The sequence below is a fragment of the Chelon labrosus genome (assembly GCF_963514085.1).
Source record: "Chelon labrosus genome assembly, chromosome: 14".
NCBI lineage: Eukaryota > Metazoa > Chordata > Actinopteri > Mugiliformes > Mugilidae > Chelon > Chelon labrosus.
In genome coordinates, this window is record NC_140347.1 from 25,529,008 (window position 1) to 25,549,079 (window position 20,072).

Below are 20,072 nucleotides of genomic sequence, written 5' to 3' on the forward strand. Positions count from 1 at the left end.
TCATTGACACTCTTGTCATTTCGCGTCCAACCAGCTCCTCACTTTACTGAATGAGATCTTTAGATGCTTGCATAATTGTGGGCTGTTGTTGCATAAGGGGACAAGACACGCAGAGTTTAATTAAAAGCAGCAAACAAAGGCAACATTCAAGAGTTTTCTAGCGCGGAGTGCAATTCCTAGAATTTCAGCTAGTATCCCGTTGTGGAAAAGTCTAGTTTATGAATCCTGGCACTGGCTTGGAACCGAAATAAAGGCTTACAGACTCTGTAAAGCCCACTCCGTGTTATGTATGGCCAAACTGTTAACCAGCTCAAAGGCTGTGCACCGCACAGAACCCCCCATTATTGTTGTGTTAGGTCACTCTTAACTAATTAACTGCAACTGCTGTGTTTTCACGTTATTAATCATGTTGAAGACTTCTGACGTAATGAGTTGTGTGGAAGTAAGCAGTGTGGAAAAGTGGATTTGCAGATGCACCACCATAAATGTTAAATGACGCACACTTTGTGTTTTGTTTGCTCTTGTTTACAACCTTTAATCCCAAGGCCTGCCACAGACCTGACTGAAAACACAACTCCTGGGGTCTCACCCAAAATGACCCCACTTTATCCACTGAGTAAATCTGTCATTCGTAAGGCAATCAAATCATTACAGCTGAGTTGTTTATAATAGGTCTTTATTGCACCCATTGTGGGATAAGCATGAGCCAATTACACATGTAAAATAGATGAAATCATTATTTTAACACGTATGTCATGTGGAGTTAATAATCTTCGGTTTACAAATCGAGTACAAAAGGGAGAGGGAATGATAGATGAAGTTACAGCAGTAATAATATCTGCAGGGTGGTCGGGTGATGTTTCATCTAATCTACACATAAAATGCTTTCAGGATTCCACGTGATGCTGCTTATAGGATAATCAGAAAGAGCTATTTTTCATTAAACAATAGTCTTGTTTGTCTTCTATGGGAATAGAAAAGGTGTCTGCTTCATTCAATAAGCTTTTGGAAGGAATGCAACACAGATGGCGACTCTTGGGTCCTGTTTATTTTCCTTTCTCCACAACTAAAACTGAAACAGCTGCTGTACCAATCTTTAATTTACATCACAGGAGTCCCAGGCCATATCAAAAGCATTAAATCAGAAATAGTGATCAAAGCTTCTCCAGTAGTTTCTACTTACAAATCTGTTTGAGGTTGGTGAGTCTCAGTCAGCATAGTTTATCACACTTTGTAAATTAAAGTCGAGCCTGTCTCAAATCTAAAGCAGTATTTTTGCACACTGGACCGCAGACGAGATGAAGTTTTCCAGATATCATGCAGCATACTCGCACTGCAATAACCTTAACATGACTGTTAGGGCAAGCCAATTATTTTTGCCGTGACTGTAATACTTTGTAAATTTAAAATCTCCATAATATTCTTCATGCATTCATATTTAATGCATAAATCAATGAGTCACAGAGGATGCGTATTATCTGTACCCAGACCAAACCAATGGGCAACATTCAAGTACACAACAAAAACAGATAAATTATCATCAAAAGTTTGCACTTTGCTAAAAATGACCACAATTAATTATAACAATATGACTACTACTAATAACCAAGAGCAACATTTAAAGAAGTTTGAAATGGAACCATATACGAGCATGGTGTTGGTTGGAGCATCATTTGGATCGTTCAGTTATCCTGGTTAGAAAATATTACAAAGACGGTGTCCTACTCACACACTAGATGGCAGTACATCTCAACAGAACAGATACAGGGTGCATTTTAACACGGGCTTCTTTGCCTGGCAGCAGTGTCTGTGGGCTTTGTGAATTAAGCCAGTAGTTACTATAACAATGATTATTGTGTTGCGATGGTACCAAGTTCCCTCAAACCTACATTTGAGATGGTCAAATACTTTCTTTTGACTGTTCCGAACAATCATTTGTTCATACACTCAACCTCTTTCATTCAGTTCTTCTGTATTATTCATTTGAAAATTTACATTAAAAATTTACATCTGCGATATGCGTCCTGTCATACAGTGACCGAGCGACAAATACATGACAGCCGGGAGCTCATTCTTTCTCGAGCATAAGCTACATATCTGTAACCTTGAATGTTGCTGTTACATAACGTGTTGCTGTTACATGACGTCCAATGTCATGTTGTATGGAAATATTCAGATATTCCATATCAATTTCTAATTAATTGCAAGTACATTCAGTGGCTGTGTGGCCTCCTGTGACAACATCGGTGTCAGAAAATTACCACTTGCAGGAGATGATTTTGGTTCACAACAATGCCAGAAGCAAAGGCCATGAAGGAAGCTCTCTTGATATGAGAACTAATCTATTTTAGCATCTGCTTGTTAACATTATGGATAAAGTTGCAAACATGACTTTATTTGCCTTGCATGTTTTTTAATGTTCATAGATTAACAGCGTTTCATTGATCAACCTTTATTGTGGAAGGCACAATGAACATTTTCGTCGCATTTATACAAATAAATTACAACAAACATCATTCATATGTTATCCCTGATTGAAAACTATTCACTTCACTGCTGAAACTTAACCAGCAGTGGGCATTATGTGTTGTTTATTACTTGAAAACAATTCTGAAAATGTTCAAGAGGAAGACAAAAAAATATAATGAGTTCATATGTTCAACATGGTTTGCAGTGTTAATATGTTTACTTTAATATGTTTAAGCCTGATTTTCCAGTTGTAACATTTTGCTACTGGGCTAGATATAAGCGATGGACGCAATGATATGTAAACAATATCTCCCACATGGGTAACACAGTTCTGGACAGAGACCTCTGAGGATATTCCTGGAATCTGCTAGAGCCACTCTGGACGTAACAGCCCCTAAAACTCCAGTTACCACGGGGAGCCTTTTGGACTCCAACTTCCACATATTTTTTAGTAGTTGTTTCAGTCTCCGGTAGACCACTTCTCTATCTTCTCGTTCTCTGTTTCCCATATTCAGTCTACAGAGTGGATGGTTAACATGCTTGTTGAACTGTGCGTACTGCAGCTCATACTAAAACCTAAAAGATCTTAAATGACCTTTAATAATATCAGATACACCTTAAGTTGCAGTTGTCTCAAAAATGTATGAGGTTTCTTGGCACACTGCACTTCTAGTGTCACACAGACTGTTAAAAGCAGTGTAAGGGAAATGTAACAAGCTGGTCGGGGAGGCCATCTAGTGGTCAGATGGATCCCAGCATCATCTCTGGTGCTAAAAGTTTCATTTGCTGACATCCAGTTCTTCCCCTTCAAATACTGTATTGCATCCTATTTACCTAAATCTATTATATATGTGTTATATGTAACAGAAAGCACAGATGAGGATGGTCAAAACAACCCCTTGTAAATATTCCAATGTAATGTTAAAACACAGCAAAAAAAAACAAATATCAACCTCAGGCAGACAAATAAAACACAATATGAGGCATGGTGACTGGAGGTAGTCAAAACTATTCAAACCCCGAAACGGGGCGGTTCAACACTTTCAGGTCCAGCTCGGAGAAACCCAGTGAGGACCTCATATGTAAAAAACACCACCATGTTTACAGGGAAAGCACGCAGACAGTTGATACCTAAGCTCTTGAAGAAAACACCGGCTCCCTCCACTCTCACAGTCTCGGTGATGCAGTGGAACAAGCCCTTATATCGCTTGGTCCCCTGTGTGCCGTCCATCTGCAGGCGGGCTTTGATCACGTCCATAGGTGTTCCTATTGACCAGGCTGCCATTCCCGCTATTCCACCAGCCAGCATCACATCACTCCAATCTGGAGGAGGTCAAAAGACACAGAAGTTAAAGAACACAGAGACATTTACTCTTTGATCATCAATGAATTTGTGTCATAAAGAGGCAAGAGCTTTGGCATTTCATCTACTCAGTTAGATGCTTGCACAGAATAGTGCATCCCTCCTTTAAAGAGAGCTTGACATTTGCTTGAAATGTTCCTTTCTTAAAGGAAGACTGATGCTAATGCGCAATTTATAGTACCCCAGCACTTTGACAGCGTAGCTACGAGGTTGCTCTGGTCCCTACGCTGTAACCTGTGACCTCCCCAGAAATGTGGCGATGTGGACTGTAATGGGTGCAATTAGACCGAAATACATTTCCTTGTTCACATGACTCAGTGGTGAGGCAAGCACAGAAAGTTCTCCTCTGTCCAGGCTCATACAGCTCATCTACTCAGATGTCTTCTCTATGTTGTGCTCTGCAGTGATTTCACTGAAACTAATTGTTGATCCACATTTATTAACTTCAACTCCAACATGAGCAGTTTCACTCGTCATTGTGTGAAGTGCAGAGTGAAACGCAGCTGGCCAGTCGCCGCCTAGTGTTTCAGTGGTGTAATTGTACAGACACAGCAGGTATAAATGGCCTTAGACAGCGTAAGAACCTATGTCGTAGCTACGCACTTAACATGCTGCGTTACTGCATATTAAGCTTAACCCAAAGAATGTGAGCAAATTAACAACTCATTCAATACTCAATACTGTAAATTAATATTTGCTGTAATAATAACCATGCTTTATCTGCAACAGATCTACAGAGTCTACATTGTGGCTTATGTGTTCTGAGCTGGTGGGATTGTTCTGTAATTACTCTAAGACCGTAGTTGGCAGTGTGATTTCTACGCGACTATAGTGAGTTTCTCTGCTTACTTCAAACAATGGCGACTGAAACTGAGATGACATTTTTACGGAAATCACTGCAACACACAAAAGAGTAGAGACATACAGTAGATGGTGTGAACGACCATAGAACCAACTGAGGCAGAGGTAGGGTGAATTTTCTCTGTTCGTCGAGCTACTAAGAGACAGGAGGAAATTATTTTTGAACCAATCACAGCTGGTTTGGACTTTGGGTTGGGTTTGGGCAATTCTGGTAAGAAAACATAAGGTACAAAACTACGCTCGATGTAGAAGCATTAATCTTGCCTTACAAAAATAAGTTATGGTGACTACACATTTTTTTTTTTTTATTATTTTTAATTTCAGGAGTGTTGTATGTTTAGTGGATACTTTGGCATAATTTGGACTGTAGCAATTTTCTCATGGTTGAAAACTGTTAGAGGAAGTACCCCTTTTTATCTGTCTAAACTGCAGTCAGTGGTAAAAACCGTAGTTAGTTTTTTTGCCCCTACTTCAGGGTAGGACTTTCCCAGGAGAATGAGGAAATACGTTGACTGGTCCAGGCGTGAGTGTATGTGGATTGGCTGAAGACATGAATACATATTATATTTAAAATAAACAGCGTTATTATGGGCATAACTTTGGACATTCAAGTAGCTCTTAAGAGTTGCTTTAAAATGGAATATAACACTAGATACGGACCAACAGTCCAAGCTTTTCAGCCTATTTACAATGTTTTTGTATGTTAAACAAAACTAAATGACATTTCTCTCGCAACCACCAGCCAGTTATCAATTCCCTTAAGTTTTCCTACTAGCGTTGCGAATGCAAACGAAAAAAATCCCCTGAAAGTATATAATTCTCAGGGGAGTTCCACAGTGGGTACTAACACTCAGAGAGTTTTGGTCCAAAAGCAACTAATACGTCTTCTTCTTTACAATTTATCGCATGACACTTAGCTGTGATTGAAAATATGACACACATAAAGAAAGAGATCAAACTTTCCCCCTCCTTCACTCACCTAATTTTTTCATGCGTCTCTCTCTCAGCCTATCACAGATGGTTGAGTATGTCAAAAAGTATGTGGCGTAGGATGGCCCATCTCTTAGCATGAGCGGGAGAGCTCCTTTGTAGAGACCCAGGAACCCCTCCTCCTTGATGATCTTCAGCAGACAGTGAACTGGGCCGTGGTACTTCGGTTTGAGCGTGTCGGCTCTTCCTCGCTTGGGCTCTGTCTGACACTGCAGGCGTACTTTAACTATGTCACCTGGAGACATCACTGAGATCTGGAGGCAGACAAGAAGAGGAAGACTCAGAAGCAGGTACTGTATCTACAAACGTGGTCAATTAAAATGTTGGTGCTTTAAACATCTTAGAATAGAGAGGGAGGTTTTATCATTTGTATCATCTAGGTAAAGTATCCAAATACGCACATGAATATAAACAATGCCTCCAAAAAATGAGTTGCTGGTAAAATGTATAACGCTTGCCACTGTTACCTGAGCTATACCGCCTGCCAGTCCAGACAGGAAGACTTCCAGTTTGGTGTTCGGACCACAACCACCTCCCCGCGCCTGGCTCAGACATTGCAGGCAGTTCCTGTACGTGCCAAACACCACAGAGGAAGTCATGGAGACTGTGGCAAGGGGTAAGAACATGCCTTTGAAGAAGCCATGCACCTGAAACAAACAAATTACGTAAGCTCCAGAATCCACGCCTCATCTTTCACTCCATTCCACTGTGTTTTCAATAATTAAACCTAAGCTTGTTTCTAAGAACTGAGAAGTGGCAAGGAAAGTCCAAATGCAAAATGAGGACAAGCAGGCACCCAGAGTGATTTTTAAAATATTTAGTTCAGCAGTTGTTTAATCTTTGACAAATCTGTGACACATTTACCCCATGTGGGCTTTTTTTTCAATCATCAGTGGTCCTGTTGATCCAAAATAGTTCTGGGGAGTGTAACTACACATGGGGAAGCTCATCCAAGAACTACATACAGTGGTTTCAAACGTTTTTTCTTTTGTGTGTTTGCATTCACTCTGCCAATAGGAATGCTGATCACTCTCTCCATGTTTCTGAGTTTGCTTCTATTTCTAGGCCAAGTCTGCACAGTTTTTCATTTTATTTTTATTATTATTATTTTTTTTTTTTTACAAACGTTTACATGTCTTTTGTTTTTAACTGTGCTTGCTGGTGCTGCATGCATGCATGTGTTCATCATTCACTGTACACTTAAGTCAGTCAAAGTTCCTCCTGTGCTGGGAAAGTAACTAACCGGAGGCAGGAGCTAAAATGACCCTGCAGCGTGGACACAAAAAAGGAAGACACAAGAAATGTCTCCAACATTATGACTAATCTTTCTGCGCTTTACAAGCCCTCAAGTATGGTTTGAATGTACGCATGAATCACAGTAGCTTGACCTCTCTACCTACTCACACACCTGTTGTCCCAAGTTAGGGTTAGGGTCATTTGTATCAGTTTCTTAACTTACAGGATCCTTTCCAAACACCCAGTTGTGTGTTCTTAACTTCTGAGATACATATGTGAATATTTTGTCATACAAATAATAAGTCGGTAGTTGCTATAACAATGATTCTTAATACCTAGTAGACTTACCCCTTCTTTTGAAAATGTCGCCACAACACACTGATATACTCCAGTAAACTGTTTCTGGGTTTGGATCCGGACCTAGAATGATTGAGAATACCCTGTAAAAATGGCGTCTACTGCATGAGTTATTTTTCATACACTTGCAACTTACTGTACCTTCACAGTGTCCATAGGGTAGCCGACGGCAACTCCACATGCCCCTGTGTGTTTCCAAAGAAAAGAGAGCATCAAGGACACAACAGCCACATAGTGGGGTTCAAGGCTTTGAGCTTTCTATGCTTTTAATCAGCAGGCTGACAGGAAGGTCAAATGTGATTATTTACTGCTTTCCTATTTTAGTGAATTTAAGAAGTAAGACCTAAAATGAACGGGGGAATGGTATACTCAATAGCAAAGCTAAAGCAAAGGCATCTGAGTTTGTTGGGATTTCCTGAAGACATTTCACAACACATCCAAGTAGATATATCCGTCCTTGACGAAATGACTACTGGTGAGTTTAGGGTTTTATTTGTAATATCTGGACCAGAAATCACCTGAAACTCACATGACCTGGATATGTAATTACTCACATGTAACTGGAGGAATTTGTTCTGAACGAGTTTTCTCCCCTTAATGAATGGTACTATATCCCCCTATTAATAACCAGAAAGCGTATCAGCTTGGAATGGAAATATAAAATTGCTGTTAACTAAATTGTTCCACTTGCAAGGTAAGCAGATGGCAGGTAAGAGTTGTCAATGTCTTTATAGTGAAATACTCATGACGCTTAGCCTGTCACAACCAAGTGGCTGGGGTTCGAGTCCCGTGTGACACCCATGTGCGTTTTCATCTTATTTTCTTTCTTTAGTTCTATTTATTTATATTCTGTTTTCGTTTCGTTTTTTCTGCTAGGTTAAGTTCAGGGAAATGTAATTGTGGGGCTTAAAATATACAATTTAGACAGACACCACATATACTGCCAAATGGCATTGCTCAGTTACTAATGATGATAAACACATTTGACATTTGCCTGGTTTTGTTTCATTGTGACAGTATTAAAATCAAATATGTATCGTTCGAAACGCTCGATCAACCAAAATAGAAAGCGACCAATATAGGTTGTGGTTAACTTCATCGCCTTATGTGCGGTTATATAGTTATCGCTGCATTGTACATACAGTATATCAGTTAGCTATGCAGCAACCAACTAATGCTAACGTTAAATAAACCGGTTAGATTAGCGTTTTCGTTACCTGCAAATGATCCCGACACAAAATCAGCGATATGCATCCTGTCATACAGTGCCTGAGCGACAAATACATGACAGCTGGGAGATAATTCTTTCTCTAGCATAAGCTACATATCTGTAACCTTGAATGTTGCTGTTACATGACGTGCGGCAGTGGAACGTCACAGCCTACAGCCGAACACCGTCGACAGAAAACATTGCTTCCGACTTTAGCCGAACATAGCCGAAAGGTGAACTACACGCACTGTACACTTTAAAACCCTTAAACGGGCTCTTTAAGCTTAGAGCCACATTACTTCGTTAATAACAATAAACGTCTATGCACTTAGCGAACTAAATGTGCTAGTGATAAAACTGCGTGTGACCAGTGACGTTAGTGGACAGTCCATTCATAATGAAAACATTGCGCCGTACTTTCCACACATTTCCACAATGACAGCCCAATAAACGAAGACTGAAGCGGGGTGTCGGCGTTATCCCTTCGCTCTGATTGGACAGAAAGGCCGGTGTAAGACCCGCCCCCTACCCGTTAGTTCCTGTGACGCTAGCGTGCCTTGCCACAGAAATAATAAACGTCTATGAAAAAGACAGCACAGAGGGAGTGCGCATTGACAGTAAACACCGCAGCGTTTCATGGAGGGCGTGTATGTCAACCGGACAGGTTTATGATAACATAGAACGAGCCATATAACCGGTCAGGGAAAATATATTTGTCGGTTTTTGGAGGTCGTTGAGAAGGGACTTGCAGCTAGCTAGCCAGTTCTAGCTAACACAGTGTCATTTAGCTTTGGCTCATCAGCTACATTAAACAGCTAGGGACAGGTACTGTCAGGTGACCCTTAAAGAAAACGGTGTGTGGAAAAAAACAGCAGGTTTCGAAGAGCCTCCCTCGTTAGAGAAGACGTCGTTCAGCGAGGTGACGTTGAGGATCGGTGATGGACTTCGTTGCGGGATGCATCGGAGGTAAGTCAGTGACAGCTGCACTCGTATCGGCCAATTGAGTTATCTTGTCAATTATTTAACGAGTACAGTTGCCAGGCAGCCACTGTGATTTGAGATGTCACACCTAGATGAGCTGGGATCAGTCAATGCTGGAAAACCCACAAACCCTGCATCGCCTGTCACACGCATGTGATGCAACCCTGTCATAAGATTTAAGAATTTCCTAAATTTCACCGCAGGTCGGCACACCAAAGCCAGTCATGTAAATCCCAAATGGCGCTTATTTTAGTTACACGATGCGGAAGTCAGCCTCTAGGTCGCAGCTTCCGGGTGGCATCAAGGAAAACTTCATTTACAATAGTTTCTATTTTGAACCCCTTACTGCTCAGTGTCTAAGTGTGATAGGCAATAGGTGGTTCATGCCGTTTTAGCATTTTTATTACTTATGTTTTTGACATATGAACCTAATAGTGCATTGCATTTTTTTTATTTTTTTTTATTTTGCATTGTAATCCTCTGTTGTATTCGTGAAAATGCTATAAATGGCAATTTCACATTTGCCCCACATATTGTTTAGAACACACTGAACCAGACAAACTGACATGAGTTGTTAATAAAGGATTGTGAGCCATCAAAGGTTGTCACACTGGCAAGTTACTATATTCACAAATACAACAAAGAGTAGATTAACATGAAACTGTGTTGCGAAGAGTTTTTGACTTGCCTTTAATGAACTAGTCCAGATTTGACGAGTCTAAGTAGTGCTTTTGGATCTGGGCAAGGTCATGTAGTCCATATGTGAAAAATCTGAAAGGGAGTTTCGTTAATGGGTTGAGGCATTTACCACAATGCGTAACTTCCTTTCACGGCAGTGAGGTTAATATATAGATAGTCAGTTGTTATTGTGAGTAAGTTAAGCGTAATGTCCCTGAACATTAACCTTAACTGCTGTAGCTAGCTTTAACTCATGGCTGATCAAGTAAAATGCACCCCTTTTAAGTGCCTGGTTCTTGTTGTTTTGTGCCCAACAATGAGATAAGATAAGAAAAGATAGAAGTTTATCATTGCCAAAGAAAATTCTTGTCCCATGAGATTCCTATCAAGCAGTTAATAGTAAACCGAGCATAATGGCAATACACATACAATTTATATTACTACACTTTCTTTACTACAAATCTTTGTATTAACATGCTGACATAAACTGACAGAATCAATTCATTCTCCAGAAGGTGCAGTGTAACTACTGTACAACTGTATATTTCAAGGTTAATGTGGCAATGAAATGTTTATGTCTTTGCTGCAGGGGAGTGCTAGCTCACAAAGGGTGCTCCAACCTTCCGCATGTTCTGGTGTCACTTGTTCACCCTGCTGAGAATAGAAAGCATGAAACCACCACACAAGCACAACCCAAGTCCTCAAGCCAGTATGGCTTGGCTGGTTAAAGTTTCCACACACACACACACACACACCATACGCAGATGGTGTGAAGCAACACACACCTCTTCACAGACCAATCCCCGACTTTCTTTATTTACAGTGACTGACGTGACCGGCCATGTGGCTTTCTACATTCAGTGAGCCATCAACAGTCATATTAGGAGGCTGGTTGGTGCAGTTTGTTCTTAGCTCAAAACTCAGGCATGCAGTGACTGTTCACTCACGTGCTTAGATATAAATAGGTGTATACACATTAAAGAGATTTCTTCCTGAAACTGTGATGCAACACCTCGCTGTGCTTGTTCTCAGACCGCCAGCTCATTGAGGTCAACGACCGCTTTTCATTGGGTCAAACCCACCGGCTTGTGTTCTTTTCCTGGCTTACTGCTGGGACTCACTTCTGATAGGCTCTTTTTACAAATGGGTCATGTGACAAAGCAGGTGCTTATGTAGGATTAGCTTGCCGTGTTTGTTTACCGTTGTGACGTTGATGGGTCAGTGACTTATAAGTCTATTTTTTTTCAACCTTGTATTCATTGATATTATTACATTGCGTCAGTTGTTATGCTTTTCAACCACAAAACAGTGTAAATCCTCACATACATGTTTCAACAAAGATTCAGATGAACTGGCATCACAACATGGGCATGTGCTACACAGGCCCGGGTTACGTAAAATTCAAAGGCGTGCTACAGAAAGTTTTAGAGGGTGTTGATGCCCAGCGAACTTGACTCTGTATAAGGCAGTTTTACCCACGAGGTAATTGCAGCATCCACTAAAGTTACACAACAGCAAGGGTATTGGCCTCCAAAAAGTGGTCAAGTAGGCCAGAGATAGGTTACATAGGCCTGGTGTGTGAGTGGGTGCAGATTTCTTCGAATAATCCTAAAAATGTAAAGCAGTTTTTAGAATAATAAGAGGCATGTGCACATGAACCGTCAGGACTTTGTTAATGTTCAGAGTTCACACGGTGTTCTTATGATATAATCGGTGCTGTAACTCTGGGTGATATCTAATAAGGGTGAAGTGCAGCGGGTCTATGAGTGGGTCACAGCAAATATATTATGTGTCATATGTTTGATTAATGGAGGCCAAATGAGATATTTATGGTAAAGCAGGCAAGAACAACAACAATAAAAACGGATCTTCCTTTGCTTACATGACATGATGAGCAATTCCATTTTTCTCCAGGTGCTGCTGGAGTCTTGGTTGGACACCCATTTGACACAGTGAAGGTAGGCAGTGAAAGTTTTATAGGCCTTTATCTGCAGTTTATTCAAACTCGCAGTATTACGTTATGTAGTAAAACATCTCAGTACATCATATGTCCAAAAGCATCTACTTCATGCTTCTGTAATAATTATGCAGCTAACTGGTTTCAGCAGTGCTTATAATTTGTAAACCAATTTCCTCTGTTATACAGCAAGACCAGTCAAGTGTCATTGGTTCAATTGTGAGTTTCTTCTCTTTCAGGTGAGACTACAGGTTCAGAGTGTTGATAAGCCTCTGTACCGTGGGACCTTTCACTGCTTCCAGTCCATCGTGCGCCAGGAGTCGGTACGTGAACTTCTCTCATGTTCAGATCTAATGTTGATGTACTGTAGTATGTAATAATGCTCACAAGTGTTTTTGGTTAGCTACTGTATGTTTGGTTGGTTAGTCTGGCTCTGATGTATGGGCGGACAGCGTGCAAGCTGTCAGTTAAAAGAAGCTAAAGGCCGCTCACAATGTCATGTGTGCAATATTTATGTTTGACAGACCTATCTTTACCAGCTCCACCTACCGTAGCTGTTACAGTCTGTTTGAAGTCAATGAGTTCGAAGTAACCTGATAGGTAGAGTTACGTCAGGCGCTCTTGGTCTTGTGACTGAATGGAACATTTTAAGTTGTGAGTTGTTCATGTTCTAGCTCACACAGTTTCTCATGGAAAAGAAGCTGGCCTCATCCAAAATAAAAATGGAGAAAATAATTACAATAAAGTGCAGATAAGTTTTTTACTTTGAAGAGAACATAGATGAACAATGCCGTGAGAGCATTTGTGACTAGTGGATTTAGGGCTGTAGGGTCGCTGGTTCAAATTTCCTCTACATCCATGACTGAAACTGCTCCCTGGGTGACTTGTATGACTGCCTACTGCTCCCAGCGTGCTTACTACCAAATGGATGGGTTCAATTTAGCGAACAGATTCCATGTTAATTATGTGTATGTGTATTTGGCCTACAATGCTGATTTACATATTTATTTGTAGCCGCAGGTATTGTATCATGTTGTTCTGGAAATAACACAGCACAAAAACAAATATGAGGAAACTTGAGTGAACAGGGCGATCATAGCCCCAGTCGGAGAGTAGTGAGCCAAGGTGTTTGAAATTATGCAACTGCATGACAGTAAATGAGACATGTGATTTAGTGTGAAGTTGGTGACACAGTTATAATCAAAAGTTGCTGGTGATTTAATTTTATGACATGTTGCCTAATGTGATGTCTCTCACTCTTACCACAGTTATTTGGTTTGTATAAAGGCATTGGATCCCCCATGATGGGCCTGACATTCATCAATGCTATAGTGTTTGGTGTCCAGGGAAACACCATGCGCCTGCTGGGACATGACACCCCAACAAACCAGTTCTTTGCTGGCGCTGCAGCGGGTGCCATCCAGTGTGTCATCTGCTGCCCCATGGAGCTGGCCAAAACCCGCATGCAAATGCAGGGTACCGGAGAGAAGAAGTCCTCTAGGAAGCTGTATAAAAATTCCCTTGACTGCTTAGTACGCATCTACAACCGTGAGGGTGTGCGGGGTGTCAACAGAGGTATGGTTACTACGCTTATCCGCGAGACACCTGGCTTTGGAGTGTATTTCCTGGCTTATGATGTGCTGACTCGTAGCCTGGGCTGTGAGCCCGATGACCGCTACATGATCCCCAAACTGCTGTTTGCCGGGGGCATGGCCGGTATCGCCTCCTGGCTCTCCACCTATCCCGTAGATGTGATCAAATCGCGGCTCCAAGCAGACGGGGTGGGTGGAGTCAACCAGTACAGCAGCATCGCTGACTGTGTGCGACAGAGCGTCAGGAGAGAGGGCTACATGGTGTTCACGCGAGGCCTCACGTCCACGCTGCTACGAGCCTTCCCTGTGAATGCTGCTACCTTCGCTACTGTCACCCTCGTCCTCATGTACTCTCGGGGGGTGGAGGAAGGACCTCAAGACTGCGAGCCGGCTCCGCCAAGCCACCACACTCCGATACAGCAGCAGGCCCAGCCCTCCAGCCTGTGACTGCACAGAGGTCTCACCCTCAACATGGGCACTTTACAGGAGCATGGAGACACAAAATATACATATGAACTATTTATTACTGTCTGAATCAGTGTCACATCAGACCAGCCATTCCCAGTTTTGTGTCAGATATAAAACTGCTTTATATAAGCATTTGTTTTTACCCCATGTATAAAGGAAAAAAAGAGGAAAAACATATTTATTTTTAGCAATATCTGAAGTTTTATGCAGATGTGTAAGGGAGACAACATTACCTCTAAATAGATGAAAATTGGAGCTGACTAATTTGTGAACTTTTAACGGTAGCTTTTATCTTTATTTTTAGAAATCATTCGCTGATCTAGACTTGTTATTGAGCCACAAAACTGATGGTGTGGCTGGGTAGTATGCAAAAATTAGGACCTGGAATTTGGTATCAGTGACATACAGTATATCCTGAAACGTGTTAAACTCCATCTGTATATAGGATTGATTTTGAATAATTTGTTTTTTATGTTTATTGGAAACCTTTTTCCTGCCTTACAGTACTTATATTTTGTGTAAGGTAGCTGAAGCACATGTCTGTACCTGAACTGTATCCACTGAAGAGTCCAGGGAGCAAGAGGGAACCGATGTAGCATGTGAAGTATGCAGAACTTATCACTTTTGTCTGCTTTCACACCAAAAACCATTGCAGCTATAACCTGATCCTGCCTAAAGCACTATTAGGCTTCACGGCACATGTCAGTATCCACTGTGGGAAAAAAAAACAACATCTGGTCTGAAGGGCTCTTCAGGGACCGAATGAAAAGTGTCTGTGTGTGAATCAAGACTGTGGAGGGCATTTTATTTTTACTGTATGTCTTGTTTGGTCGTGTGTTGTGTTCTACCAAATAATGTGAAGTTTTATTATTGTAACTAACTTTACTTTACTTTACTGTACTAAAGGACTAGTCCAGAAGTGGAACATAGTGCCACATGTGGCACTGTCCTCACCCCACTTTTATTTTATTGGACTTTTTTTTTTTTTTTTTTTTTACATAATGGGCACCTTTAAAGTTTTACAAAAATATTTAAAATTGAGGGTACATACTAATATATTACTGCATTTACGGCAGTTTGAGAGTCTTTGCAGTGCAGTGCAGTTTGAAGTGCTCTGTTTGGCAACAAATTATGGGAATTATATGTGAATATTAAATATGTAGGAAACACTGAAATTTGGAGTGCAGAATTAGAAAATGCCAATCAATGACAGATGTTAAAAACTCTGAATATATTAGGGGTACAAGCTTGAATGGTTGAGATAGTCTTCATAAAAGCATCTAAAATTCCCCTTTGAATAGGTTATTGCTCATTATTGATCATGATTGTTTGGTATAAAGACGTGCGTTATGTGTGACTTTAATAGAATTTATGGGTCTCTAAATGTATATTTGACTGCAGGAATAGTTGATATACTGTACCTAATCTGGACTGTGGCTTTTATCAGATTTATTGATAAGTTGTCCCGCTAGCTTGATGACGTGTACAAGTATTGCTAATGAGTTGGAGTTGTTGGCTTTTTTGTGACTTTTGTTTGTATTCAAGCCTGAATGTTGCTGTGAAGAAGTCGCATTTTCTTGCCGACAAAGCCGGGTTGTATGTGTCAGTTCCGGTCAAAGCAAAGCACCACCAAATGAATTGTTGAGAGCAGGGAGTCACGCCTGCACCAAAGTGCGTATGTTGAATGTAGCACACCTGTATTCACGTACAGCTGTTCTGTCTGAAAGCCAAAATGGTTTCTGGGAATCCTGTTTGAATATAATTGCCACTGCTCAACACTTATCTTGAGTGCTGTGTTGTGGTGTAATGGTGGGCGACAATGATAAATGAAAGTGTTCAGATTGCTTTGTATGTAAAAGCTGCTTGTGCTAAACTGTTACTTCCACCTCTCAAACTGCGACTGTTATCTCCAGCTATATTCCATCTGAAACGATGATTGCCGCTAGACAAATCCAGCTGATGTGAACGATGCAATATGTACAGGATGTAACTGTAAAAATGTGAGATTGTTTTTGAACTGATTGGTGATATACAGTATATAAATACATATAACATATATTTTTCATTCTAAAGTAGTCTTGTAGCGTGGTTCCATGAACGTCTGAGTTTAAGTCTGATCAGTTTGAGTTAGCAGTTCTACTGGAGACATTTGAACTGAAAAACTGAGACGTGATATTTTTGTGTCAACAAATGGGTTAATAAAAAGGCGTCATCAGCTATCTGTGTCTTTTTCATCCAGTGTTCTCTTTATTTTTGATAAATACGGCACACTTTTCAAAAAGCACAGTGTCTGTAATGATAGTTCTTGTTCCTGCAAAATTAACATTTATTGAAGCTATATGAACATATATATATATATATATATATATATATATATATATATAAGCTTCATTAATAACAAGCCTCTCTCTGTATAAAAAATATCCAAATACAATACTGGTCAACGGTATTGTACTTCATTTGTTTTCCCACTAGAAACATGCATCTTAAACATCGGTATAAGCCTCAAGACTTGTTCTTTCGAAATCCAGTATGAACTCTTGATTTTTTTTCCCCCAGACAGATCTATTAATAAACCTACTTGAGCGGGCGACACAGGCGTGTGTGAATATTCGTGCTCTCTGTTAAAATCCGGTGAATTTCTCATTAGGTTTTTGCTGCAGCAGAGGCCTCCAGCACCGCTGGATCTAAATGTGGAGGGAACTGCAGTCAGATTTAATTATCGTGTCATAAATTCTTTAATTGTGCGACTAAACTATATATATCAGGGTCTAATAAGCTGGCACCTGCATGGGCTTTGCTCTGATTATCCTTCTGTGGTCTGCTCTGTACAAAATAGACCGTAAGCTCCTTTAGCAATTAATGTAATTTTACTAAATATCTTTGTTAGAATGAAAAGAATTTGTGAAATCACTCTCATTGCGCTCAAACAAACAAAAAAATATGTATATTTCCTGATGAAATTATCTTGGAAACACAATTACACAATAGCTATTGCTCTAGTACTGTAGTACTCAAATTTACCGCCATCTACTGGCAGGCAGTGGTAAGTACAACGACAAAGTACCTTTACTTCTGTTGACTGATGTGAAAATCCATTTTAAATCCAGTTTGAAAGGCAGGATAATAGGATTTTTTACATATAATTTATACACGCACTTGCCAGTTCATTAGTACACTATTAAAAACGAATGCATTCTGTTTTATCAGTCCTGCACTAAAAGTATTCCTGAAGGCTTTAGTGTTTATGCATCTGTTTAAACCACCTCAGAGAGCTGTGATGCAGTTGTGCAACACAAATCACACCCTCATATACTTTGAGTTATATTTGCATATAGCTTGTTTTATATCTGCACATTATATATATCGTATATTGTATTTTTATTATTCATTCAGTCATCTTCCCCCCCTTCACAGGTCAAGCGGTTACAGAAGAAAGATTCAGTCATCTTTGATTTCATACATTTCCATGTATGCCTGTACTTACACTTCCTTGTCACTAGAGGACCAACTATTGTGTCTACAAGAACTGCCCACTGAGTTGGCTGATCTACCTCTACATCACTGAAACCAGTGGTTTTGAACTGAACTCCACTGCAGTTGCTGATTTAATTTTGCATCAGAAGGTCATCTCTCCTGACAGAGGGGAAACAGCCTTCAACCCAGACTTCTTTTTGAAAACTGTCAACTTCAAACAGAAGAAGCCAGAAATCAAATTAGCACTGCTGAACTTTGCTTTTTGTTTAATAGTCACATCATTACAAAGACTCTGACTGACAGAGCTTTAAGCAATTCCCATTGAAAACAGGACACTGTTTATATCTCCCTTAATAATTACATTGTTTTTGTTGCCTATATAGTGCCAGGAATAATAATAAGGAACTGTTATTCTTGGCATTATATAGGCACAAATATTTTTGGTCATTTCTGGACAAGCAAACATTTGATCCCCTTCCAGTACAGTGCCTGTTGAAAGTGGTGTTCACTAATATATAAAATATTTAGGCCACTCTACAACCCTGCCTATGTTCTTTTTGGATTGTTTCTTGCTAGATTTCCTTTTTTGGTTCAACTTTAATTTTCCGACAGATGAGATCCTAGAACACTCTTTGACATGATGCGAAATCTGTGGCTGAATCAGTGATTGTAAAAGAAAACCCTACGCTTCCACCGCCTTGCTTCAGAGGTGTTAACTTCTCCTTTAAAGCTGTCTTTGGTTATTGCTCTAATGTTCTGTTTGGACAGCTAAGGCCTTTTCCTGGGATGCCTCTCATGCAAAATTTGTGCAATCTCTTTATGATTGTAGACTCACGCACTTCGGCAGCTACAGCCGCGAGGGTAACCTGCTGATCCCTGGGATGAAATGTCCGGGTTCTTGGAGACTTCTTTTTCTTTAAGTCAGTCTTGCTGGGGGTCTGTCCAAGTGAAATCACTTCAAATTGACATCTTTTTAACCCCTTTTTATTAAGGCTTGAGATTCATCTTAAAATCTCCAAGTGATGACCCCACACACCTCAGATGCTGAGAGAACAGCACATCAGCAACTCCCTGAGTCGTGATCTGAGCAATCTGAACCTCTGATTAATATGGATTTGAAAGTTTGACAAATATGCTTACGTTTTGTCTGGATGTTTTTCTGGATCAATCTCATCTTTCTTCATTTTTTAGTGTGTTTATTACTTCTCTTAAGCTGGCTTTCTTACTTACATTCTGTTTTGAACCCTTTGAAAAGGCAGCGTCACAAAACACAGTTAAGATCAAACTAGGCTCCAAACTGCACACATGTGATCCATGCGTAAGTCTAGAGACTGTATGTGGATGAATCTTGTACTCTGACAAACACTAAGCCCAAAACCTTGTAAGATTTTCCTGCGAGCTGGTTGAGGATATTGACAAATGCAGGAAGTGTCATTTCTGTAAAACTTTAAAAGCAACGGCAGTGAGCATCAGTTGCACATTTTCCCCCGAAACAGATTCAGACACAGGATGGCTGCAACAGTTTACATGGTAACAAATCTGCTGCTGCTGTTATCTTATATCAGAACAGGTAAATAGACATATTAGCACAATATTATCTTGTTATTTTTTTAACTTTTGTTTCTTTCCACGCCAATAATCAGATCCTCTTTTCTTCTTTGTACAGGTATAAATGGAGAAGATTTTCTGATATTTGCAGAAAGGAGTTATGACATTACATTTCCATGCCTTGAAGACTTTGTCTGCGTTCACATATGGCATTTCAACACAGCCGAAACAAGTGAATACACTGCTATAGTCACTAACGGGGAGATCCAGACGTCTAGATCCCAGGGTGACGACTCCAAATGCGCTCTTCAAATCGAAGATCTCACAGCGGAGCATGTTGGACGGCATCACTGCCAGCAAAGGCCAGGTGTTGACTCTCCTCTGTATAGTGACTACTGTCATGAAATGTACTAAGAAAGCTGTGACAGCTCACAAGGAAAAATCTGCCATGAGCCCAATATTTTTTTTTTCTTCTTCCTTTCAGTCCCCTCAGCTACCCCGGAGTCAAACTACATGCCTGGCAAGACGGTGTCACTGCAGTGCATTCTCCTCACCTACGTGGAGCAGGGGCACTGTTATACAGAGCAGCAGCAGCACGTCAGCCTGATGTGGGTGGATGAAGCCGAAGCTCAGATACAAGAAGACGCACAACATCACATAGAACAGCGGTCTTATTGTGATGTCACTCTGACTGTCACCCTCCAAAGCCCCGAAAACAAGAGGTTTAGGTGCCAAATGACTGTGGAGGAAGAAGTCCAGACTTCAGTGGAGTTTCCTTTCAGAGTGCCAGGTCCGTTCATGTTTGATCCCGTTCCAGCAGGTTCCTAGAAACGCAAAAGAATTAATAACCACAAAACCTGTTTTCTTTGTAGGCCGCAAAGGACG

General features: G+C 40.5%; 2 protein-coding genes across 5 annotated transcripts; one reads left to right on the forward strand and one right to left on the reverse strand.

The window, feature by feature from the left end:
* Positions 1 to 350: 350 nt before the first annotated feature.
* slc25a47a (solute carrier family 25 member 47a) lies at positions 351 to 8,678 on the reverse strand. Its single transcript, XM_084559997.1, has 6 exons — positions 8,494 to 8,678; positions 7,418 to 7,461; positions 7,268 to 7,339; positions 6,151 to 6,330; positions 5,673 to 5,937; positions 351 to 3,792 (listed from the first exon to the last, which is right to left on the reverse strand). The coding sequence occupies exons 1-6, from the start codon at positions 8,591 to 8,593 to the stop codon at positions 3,482 to 3,484; spliced, it is 972 nt and encodes a 323-aa protein (XP_084416123.1). The 5' UTR covers positions 8,594 to 8,678; the 3' UTR covers positions 351 to 3,481.
* A 133-nt stretch (positions 8,679 to 8,811) lies between these two features.
* LOC311499267 (mitochondrial basic amino acids transporter-like) lies at positions 8,812 to 16,464 on the forward strand. 4 transcript variants are annotated; one of them, XM_084560192.1, is made up of 5 exons: positions 8,812 to 9,452; positions 10,735 to 11,036; positions 12,060 to 12,103; positions 12,342 to 12,425; positions 13,371 to 16,464. In XM_084560192.1, exon 5 carries the CDS (start codon positions 13,404 to 13,406, stop codon positions 14,139 to 14,141), a length of 738 nt encoding a protein of 245 aa, XP_084416318.1. In that variant the 5' UTR covers positions 8,812 to 9,452; positions 10,735 to 11,036; positions 12,060 to 12,103; positions 12,342 to 12,425; positions 13,371 to 13,403; the 3' UTR covers positions 14,142 to 16,464. The 4 variants fall into 4 exon arrangements, with proteins under 4 accessions (XP_084416318.1, XP_084416316.1, XP_084416319.1 ...); XM_084560190.1 differs by lacking the exon at positions 10,735 to 11,036; XM_084560193.1 differs by lacking the exon at positions 8,812 to 9,452 and having other exon boundaries at positions 10,548 to 11,036; positions 13,390 to 16,464.
* Positions 16,465 to 20,072: the final 3,608 nt, after the last annotated feature.